Consider the following 10,000-nt stretch of genomic DNA (forward strand, 5'->3'; position numbering starts at 1 on the left):
CACACGCACACGCACACGCACACGCACACGCACACGCACACACACACACACACACACACACATGCATTACAGTCTCACACATACATGAATCTCTGTCTATCTCTCTCTGGATTACCTTGGCCAGTAGATCAGTGCAAATCTTTATCTGTCAGTCACACACACGCACGCACACACACGCTCCCCGCCACGGGCAGCAGGGCCGGGTAGGGTCAGTGTTAAGCTGTGTGGTCCATGCCAGTGTGCAGTAGGGGCCTGTTGGACAGCCTGCATGGAGACTGGCCACTGATTAAAGACCTTCAGTCATCAATCAGCCTGCGCGTCTCCCAGCAGCCTTTTATCTGCAGGCAGCCCCCTCATTAAAGACCCCACTAGCTGGGCTTTGACATTGAAGTGGCTGTGGGTGCTGTACACAGGGAGAAGGGCCTTGTTTGCATGAGTTCTACCTTTGGGGGTCAAGCGGTGCCGAGTGTCTGAATGGAGAGTGGCTTATTATCAACAACACTATGCAAATGTGAAGTGCTTTCTGGAATAAAGAATACGATATTCAGCAGAATTATGCTTCCCTCTCATCCTGCATCCAGCCTTCTGTCTGTCTGTCTGTCTGTCTGTCTGTCTGTCTGTCTGTCTGTCTGTCTGTCTGTCTGTCTGTCTGTCTGTCTGTCTGTCTGTCTGTCTGTCTGTCTGTCGCTCTGTCTGTCTGTCTGTCTGTCTGTCTGTCTGTCTGTCTGTCTGTCTGTCTGTCCCTTCAGTCATTTTCCAGCTCCCTTCTACATTTCTGCTTTCCTTCCTTCCTCCTTTGCTTCCTCCCCTCTCATTCCTCTTCCTGTCCATCTACCCTCTCACGCACACACGCACGCACGCACGCACGCACGCACACGCACATGCACACGCACACGCACACGCACACGCACACGCACACACACACACACACACACACAACAAACAATCATCATCATCAATCCTCCCTGACCCAGTGATGAGGGCAGGTGACGCAGGTGGTTCGCTATAGCTGACTGATTGGACAATGTTCTTTTAGTTGGGTCGGTGTGGCAAGCGCAACCTGGCTCATGTCCGATGAGCAAGCACATGTGCATGCATGCACGCCTGTGCGCGCACACAGACACACACACACACACACACACACACACACACACAGTGTCAGAGTTGTATTGCCAATCGTGGTGTTTGTGTATGTACACTTCGAGTACAACGTGTACTCAAAGTGACAGGCGCTTCACTCACCTTACTGAAAAAGATCTCCTCGCTGTTTGCTGTGTCTGTATCCACTGTGTATATATGATCCCTGAGGAGAGAGGGAGAGAGGAGAGAGAGAGAGAGAGAGAGAGAAAGAGAAAGAGAGAAAGAGAGAGAGAGGGGGGGGATAAGGCGATAAGTCAGACGTTTGGTCAGACAGTCAGTCAAAATCCCAACAAACAATAAAGTATTTTTTTCCTTCCGCCACCCGACCCCCCCTACAGGCAGAAAACAACATTGGAAAATGGGTCTCTGTATAAACTTTGTCCAAACTAGGGGAAAAATAACAATAAACAAAAGGAGGCCAGAGCTATTTGCTATGTCAGACAGAAACAGTCAACAAAGGTTTAGAGTGCCGCGGCGTAGTCCTCAGGACAAAAGAGCCTTTGTCCCAGAGAAAGGTCTTCTGGTGATGGCGGTGGGGGAGATTAGGGAGCGGAATGGGGGGGGGCAGTTTTGAGACGGGAGGTGCCAAGTCACTCAGAGCTGTTCAGGTCAATTAAGCCCAGTGTTTGAGTCACAGGAAATCTATACTAACACTCATTAAAGCTCAGACAAGAAGACTTATGTGTGTGCGGCGTGGAAATACACAGGCCTTCTGCTGTATTACACTGCCGTGCTTATATATAGGCCCCGCCGGGGGCATATGGAAGACATAAAAACCCCACACAGGGGTTAACTACCTTTCCGACAGCCAGACTGGCTGGCTGGCTGGCTGACTTGGGCATGTAGCTACACCTACCTACCATGGAGAATTAAGGTGCAGACAAGGAGGGGTGGGCTCTGTGGCCTGGTACAAAGTGCAGAGCTAGTACAGAAAAGAGTGGAGCGTTAAAGAAATGAAGGGGTCGCCTTGTTTAAGGCGGGGCGGGGCTGAGACAAAGGTGACCGTGCCAAGCGATGTAACTGCTTTAATTTGTCGGAGATTAGCCGGCGAATGTGTTTTTAATCAAAGTGTGTAACAGTGGCATCGTCAGACTCGTGGCTTAATTATGTTCCAGCTCCCCAACCTGCTCTCAGCCAGCGAGCCCGCCTTGCTCGCTCATTAACTAAATCTAATAAAGTCTTTGGAGGAACAGTCATCCAGAAATGAATCCACTTACATCTGCTTTCCTAGCCCCCCCCCCCCCTGCCATCTCATCCAGGATGAAACCCAGTCTACTTTACATTATTGGCCATGACGCCCAAATTGAATAATTAATCTTTGAGAGTGGTTGGAATTAAGAAAAGAGCGCCACCTTCTCTGCGGTAGGTGCAACATTAGCAGTGAGACTGTACACCGCACGTATCCCTGTGGTGTCAAAGACCAGTCAGTGTTACCTCTACTTTCTTTGTTTTGCTTTGTGTTGCGTTTGAGCTTTCTTTGCCGCTCAGTTCCTCACCTTCTCTATTGTCTGCTCCTCCACTCAAAGAAGGTGCTCTTGAGGTGCTACTGCTGTAATTGGTCTCGATTGTACTTTTAGTGATCCAAAAACTCCTCTATCTTTCATTGTCTCTTTTCCCTGCCTCCATGGGTACCAGCAGAGTCGTGGAATACACAGTATGTTCTGTGATAACAGTGTGCCTGGTTAGGAAAATGGCAAGTGACAAATGCAGGCCATTAAATTACTAGAGTATATAAGAAAAGAGTTTGTCATCATTTGTCAGATTAGTTGGAAAGGCAAATCTCAAGGCGAAAATAAATAAATACATTGGGAGATAATGAATATATAATATTGCTGATTTAATTGTTGATAATGGTCGTGCATGATAATACCCATAGTTTTCATTTAGTTTTCATTTACTGACTCTAAATTGTATTAAATTGTTCACAACCACAAAGTAGAACAAATGCCATTATGCTAATCAGTTATTCAGGTACTGTATGTTACAGGTTACAATTGTATTCCGCTATTCATGCAATGTATCGCTCTATGGATTTGGAAAGTAACATTCTCAGCAACTAGCTTCACAGCTGCAGTCATGCTGTTGACTGTGGCTCTGGAAGGCCAATGCAGTCCACACAGCCTCAAGGCTGTGGTTTGTGGAACTCTGCACAGAGTTCCAGCTGAGATAAGAGGAAGCCAAGCAGCGATGTGTCCCTCAAGCATCCTGAGAGAAGAGTTGGGGGAGCACAATAGAGGAGCTGTCAACACCAGCTCTCCAAACACATTGTATGTGCAAGGCCTGTCCACGTATACACATGCACAACGGCATGCGCGTGCGCACACACACACACACACACACACACACACACACACACACACACACACACACACACACACACACACACACACACACACACACACACACACACACACACACACACACACACACACACACACACACACACACACACACACACACACTGTGTGCGCTGAACCTTTCCCTATATAGCCTGCACCTATATACCCTGCACCTGGGCTCTAAATCCACTTCCTCTTGTCCTCCAAACATATCTCCTCAGCATCCACAGGCACTCTTCTGCTCTGCCACGCACGCACGCACGCACGCACGCACGCACGCACGCACGCACGCACGCACACACAAATAATGATTTTTACTCAAAAACAATTGCTTAGGGGCCTTGGGCACTCCTGTAAAATCTGGTGTCCTCGTGGCTGACCATGTCCTATTTTTTGGCTGTTTAATCCAATAAAGCAGCAACGCTGTCAAATAACAAATGTCAGTCTTGGTCGTAATCAGAAATTCAACGGAAGCAGTGGCATTGTGGGAAACGACACACTTGAATGCCATGGGAACCCATGAGGTTATGTAGAACAGCGAGTGTGGATGTGAATCATTTGGAAGTGGGCACTGTGCTTCCACAAATTCACAGGCAAAAAATGTGTGAGTGGGACGGAAGGTATGCAAATATCCTGTCACAGACACGGATATGGGGGCACTGTAAAGGATGACTAGAGAGAGAGAGGGACTGAGGAGGGAGGGAGAGAACAACGGACGGAGGCCGAGAGAGTCAGTCACACTGACAGAGTGACAGAGAGAGAGAGAAAGCGCAACAGAATGACGAGAGAGGGTCTCCGTCGGACATGCAGCCATGCGGGCCCAACGGAACACAGGGTCTTTGTATGGAAGAATGTGGTTTTCATAACAGCCCATTTCTTCTTTGGGGGGTGACCGCAGGCCAGCCTGGTCCATCTGGTGGGTCTTTTGTCAGACCAATCTTGCACTCCGATGGCAAAAAAAAAAAAGAAAGAAGAGGGGAACGTGATTAGTATGCACCCTGCACCTAGCATACCCCACCCCTTTCCCCCAAATAAATGACTACACATCCCTCCACCCACATGCCCCTCCCCTCCCTCCCTTTCTCCCATCACAGTCGCCCCTATATTCCAGTCTCTTCATATAGTAGATCATGGGTGGTTGAGAGAGGTGGGGGGGGGGCATGGGGATTTAGAAGGGGAACAGCGGACACCATTACGTTGTGACGGGAGACCTTGAGATTCTCAATGGACTGAAGGCATCAAGAGCCCCCCCTCCTCCCCCGGTGACGTGGTGGCATGAAATACAACAAGTCAGAGTTCACTCCCCTCAAGACACAGCAGGTTGTGCTTTTTGAAAGGGGGGGGGGACATTTCACCATGGTACGCTGCTCTCTTTAGATCTGCTTGTGTATGTGTGTGTGCGCACGAGCACGCTTGTGTATGTGTGCCGTGTGCACGCATGAGCGAGCACGAGCAAGCCTGCGTGCGTGTGTTCCTGTAGCATCACGGCATGTATGTAGTGCTGCACAATTAATCGGAAAAAGATCAAGATCTAGATTCAGACACCTATGTGATCTCATTTTGTGAAAAATCGTGAAGAATCGTGCAGCACTAGTTGGCTGTCCAATTCATTTTAGCTTTCTTATGGGTTTCTTTTTATGTTTTTTTAATAAATATTTTCATGGAAAAATGAGAATCTTGTGAGGAAAATCGAGATTCAAGGACAAACCGACATGGAGACTGGTTTGCACTTGAAATTAAATGAAAATCTCAAGACTTTCGATAAAGAATTAACCACTTTCACCCTGGTAGGCATATTCAATACATTTCTAAAACAGCAGACAACAAGCTCACAACGTCTTGCAATGGGACACATTGTGAGCTTGTTTATCGGGTATTTTTGAACATTGTGAATAGGGCAAAAGTGTGAAAAAGTGAAAGCATTACAGTATTCCTCCACATTAGGAATGATTTGAGGAGCAGATTTTTTAAAGATATTTTTAAGGGGCTTCTTTCAGCCTTTATTGATAGAATACACTGACTACAGTAGTGTATAGACAGGAATACTGATCGTAGATCGGGACTCAAACCCGCGACACGCCGTCAGGCTGCGACGGAGCCTATAGGGCCGATTTGAGGAGTTTTGAGGGGATTTCATTTAAACTTTGATTTATCAATTTGTTATTTTTTTGTGCGCACGCCGCATGAGTGTGCACTGGTCCATTCAGTGTGCGGATGTGGTGCTGAGGAGGAGAACAGTGTAATCCCAGTCATTAAGTGGGTTTTAACAGGATTTGGTGCTGCCACAATAATTGAGACTCTAGTGGCCTCCACTGTGAGGCCCGCAGAGACCCGGCAGAGACAACACACTGGCCACAGTGGCACGACTGTTCCAGAGGATTCAACTCTGTGTGTGTGTGTGTGTGTGTGTGTGTGTGTGTGTGTGTGTGTGTGTGTGTGTGTGTGTGTGTGTGTGTGTGTGTGTGTGTGTGTGTGTGTGTGTGTGTGTGTGTGTGTGTGTGTTTGTGTGTGCGCGCGTGCATGCCTTGTCATTTGTGAGTGAATGTTAACTTGATCTACAAGCTTTCTCTTTTCCTTGCCTTGCCTCGCCCCAGTCTCTCTCTCTCTCTCTCTCTCTCTCTCTCTCTCTCTCTCTCTCTCTCTCTCTCTCTCGCTGTGGTTCCCATGCTAGACTGCCTCATACAAGGGTGTAAACAGAGGGTGGTTGGTGTTACCATGGTGAGGGCTGGTCGACGGCAGGGAATGGCGACTATGCCCTGCATGTGGAGAGACCTGGGGTATGCACACTACACAGTGGAGAGACCTGGGGTATGCACACTACACAGTGAAATCCAGAGTGATGTTTGTACTCTCAGAGGTAAATGAACACCCCGGCTTTTACAGTATGTACACGCACACGCACACGCACACACACACACACACACACACACACACACACACACACACACACACTTTCTCTAAGACCGACAGAGGCCTCCTTGATTTCACACAGTAGGAAACCTCTCTGAGCAAAGCTTAGGCAGGATAAATCCCTCCATGCCACTTCCATGGCTGGTGGCTAAAAAAAATGGAACCCAGCAGTTGATCGTGTCATGGGCTTCCTTTTTGTGGAAAAATACATAGGCACAGGTAAACGTGCACAAACAGGAACAAAAGGAGAACCCACACACAACAAACTTGTGCTGTGTGCTAGTGACACAGGCATAATGTAGTACATGTAACGTGCACATGGAGACAGAGCCATGGGTGTGTGCTAACGCACACACATACAGAGGGATACAGAGAATAGGTCAGAATGATAAATCTCCTATTACACAATGATGAATCTCCAGCAAATGCTGTACAGAGTGCACCTTGGCCATGAAATATGGACTGGCTGAATACCAATTGCCCAGCATCCATCTCTTAGTACATCATATACACTTTATTGCTTGAACCGAACGTGACTCTGCTGCTAAATGTATGAAACACAGGACAGCAGGTGCACATCAAATCTTAAGCTTCTCTGTGAATATGTTTTTTTTATGTTCGTTACTCATACTCGTTACTCATACTTTATCCATTTTAGGGTATCACAAATTATGTATGGCATATATTTTTTGAAAGAAAGAAAATTATTACATTTTACGCATGTTTGTGTTTCATTCTCATTACCATGACTGAACATTTATTTTTTTCTATCTGGACTTCTTGCTATGATTCACATGCCCAAGAACTGTGTTTCGACAGTGTATGTGTGTGATAATTCAAAGGCCTTGTTATGTAAGGCAACTATAGACTTTATGGAAATATGAGAACAAATCAACACGTTACTCAGTGGTCTGTCCACCTAGTTAAAATTGAATGAGTTGCTACACAGTGTGCATGGGAGAAAGCAACGTTCTAATATCTCAGCAGGAGGTACTATCCTGTGGATAATATGCTCAGATTGGAAGCCTGCTGAGGAATAAGATGCAGAATGTTAACGGATTCAAGACAGACATGAGCTGAATACATAATCAACATTCAATATCTCAGCTTTCAGTGGAAAGGCTAATAATGTTTCACGCTGATTAGATGAGGCACAACTCGTCCTCAAATGTTAATTGTGTCTTTGTTTTTTCATCCGTTTTCAGTATATTGACATTGCGGCCCAACAAAAGTGAACATCTTGATTTTGACCAAATCAATGCATCTCATTCAACATTGTCGATTAGACTGAATTCTCAATCATTGCATCTGTTGCTGAGTTACAGCACTGCCAAAGATTAGACTATTCCCCCTCTCTGGATTAAGCCACTTTTGTCTATTTACAATTTCATCTGTGGCCATGTTTGTATGCACCCCGCTGCTAAAAGCGTGTGTGATTCTATTGCCAGCCACGAAAGCACGAGCCAAAGGGATTTAATACATGCAGCCATTCAAAAAAACAACCCGAAACAGTGTTGGGCTTTGGACGGCATTCACAGCAGCCATCTGCAATCTGCCGCACACCAAGAACTGAGGCTTACTGGTTTTCACGATGGCAAGGCCCTGGGACGTTGGAAGGATAAACAAACCAGCCATCTGACTGGACATGCTCATAAAGGCAACTATTGAAGTGTTATACGGCTGTCTTGCTTTGACGGTACAATTGCAGTGTGCTGACTTAACCATCGACTCACTTTCACATTGATTTCTGTTGGTAATGATTGCACGGGCCATTTGCCTTAAACGGTTCATCATTCGGCTTTTACGTTTTTAAGTATCGATGTCTTGTTGTCGCTGACGGATCTCATTGTGCGGCACCGATTGCAACGTTCTTGTCTCTGGCAGAATAAACAGCAGGCCGTCCACTTCAGTCTAATCCTGGACAACCATTCCAGTTATTCCAGGGTTACATACCCACACCATGTGTCAGGATTCCCATCATGCTTTGAGAAAAGTATGCGAATGTGGGATCGAACGTGCAGAGTGATCTCACTAATGCACACACTTGAATATGTGCACAAGCAAATCGAGCAGGCATGAGACGGAATTACAGGCTAACAAACATACCGCACACACACACACACACACACACACACACACACACCCATGCATTTCAACAGCTGGGTAACACATACCCTAACATACACCCCTCCAATAAACCCTCTGTGTCTCATTTCCCTTGGATTTCCCTCAGACCCCCCTTCAACGACCCTGGAGCAGGTTGGCAACAGGCAGACCAAAGACTCTGGCCGCCGCCGACACCACACACACACACACACACACACACACACACACACACACACACACACACACACACACACACACACACACACACACACACACACACACACACACACACACACACACACACACACACACACACACACACACACACACACACACACAGACACACACTCTGACACACACACAGACACGCTCAGACACACCTCTCCTTAATGACCACAGATGTGTTAAAAAGCCCTGCCACTTAAAGCAGCAGCCTCCCCCTGGCCACTTAATTTGACATGCTTGGCGGAAAACAAAGAAAGCCCCCCTATTGTGGCTTTCAACAGTACCAATCAAGCCTGCTACTCAATTAGCCATGGGCGCCACAGAGAACAAGTAGATAAGGATAATCCATTTTATTAGGGACCTTTTTCAGTGCCGCGTCAACGGCAAACACCTCTCATGAGGTTTATATCTTGCTGTTTTGTCTTTAGTTCACTTTTCCCATGCAGTCAACGTGAGGTGAGGTGTTTCTAAAAATGCGTCGGTGGCAAAAAAGAGAAGCAAAAAAGAAAAAAATCAATATCTTTTCTCTTCTCTCCTCACCACATGTTGTGGAATGTTATCTATGAGAGCTCAGGCATATAGGAGAGAAGGGAACAAGAAGACATGGTGGTGGACAGAAAAGAACTGTCCAGTCTATTAACAGAGCTGAGATAAAGTATATATGTTAATGTAAGCTATAATTTTAACACCAAAATACACTGCTAGCATAATTAGGAGAGACATGCACCAAATGGTGCTTTAAATACTGCATTCAAAATATGTTATTGTTGAGTCATTATCTTTTTCATCTACGAGGAACATTACACTACCTTCACCTTAAATTGAAATGGCATCGAAATGATCGAATCACTCTCTACTCTCTCTTGTTTGAGGCATAAGGGGTTTGTTTAAACATTGGAGGCTGAAAGACTGAAGCAGAAAAGACCTAATTAAAGAGAAGAAAGTACAAAAGACCAGACAACAGGTGTCTGGTGGCTCAGCCAGTCTTGCATGTGACCGTGAGAAACTGAGTTAGAATATTACTCTTGTATTGCATGTTTCTCATATCTCTCTGTCCTTGGTTTCCTGTCTCTCTACACTAAAAATACATCTTAAAAAAGGCGATCAGGTTTAATAAAGGAACATCTTGTTCATTGTCTCTGCATTTCCCAACTTGCGTTTCAGAAACTCTACAAGGACTGACTCCAAAAGTATATTTTCTTCAGCATATCTTGCGGGTTATGCGCGTTATTGAAGTAAACATGGCGTCCCATGTTACCAATTCATTTTGCACCCTCAAA

General features: G+C 46.1%; 1 protein-coding gene across 3 annotated transcripts in view; it reads right to left on the reverse strand.

Moving 5' to 3' along the window:
* Positions 1–10,000, reverse strand: part of sema6a (sema domain, transmembrane domain (TM), and cytoplasmic domain, (semaphorin) 6A) — a 154,193-nt gene that overhangs the window by 63,977 nt on the left and 80,216 nt on the right. For all 3 annotated transcript variants that reach the window (XM_079516770.1, XM_079516771.1, XM_079516769.1), the window contains exon 4: positions 1,243–1,303. In XM_079516770.1, the coding sequence (XP_079372896.1) occupies positions 1,243–1,303 (61 nt within the window). The remainder of the gene's footprint in view (positions 1–1,242; positions 1,304–10,000) is intronic.

This window comes from Electrona antarctica (genome assembly GCF_951216825.1).
Source record: "Electrona antarctica genome assembly, chromosome: 12".
In the NCBI taxonomy this organism is placed as follows: domain Eukaryota; kingdom Metazoa; phylum Chordata; class Actinopteri; order Myctophiformes; family Myctophidae; genus Electrona; species Electrona antarctica.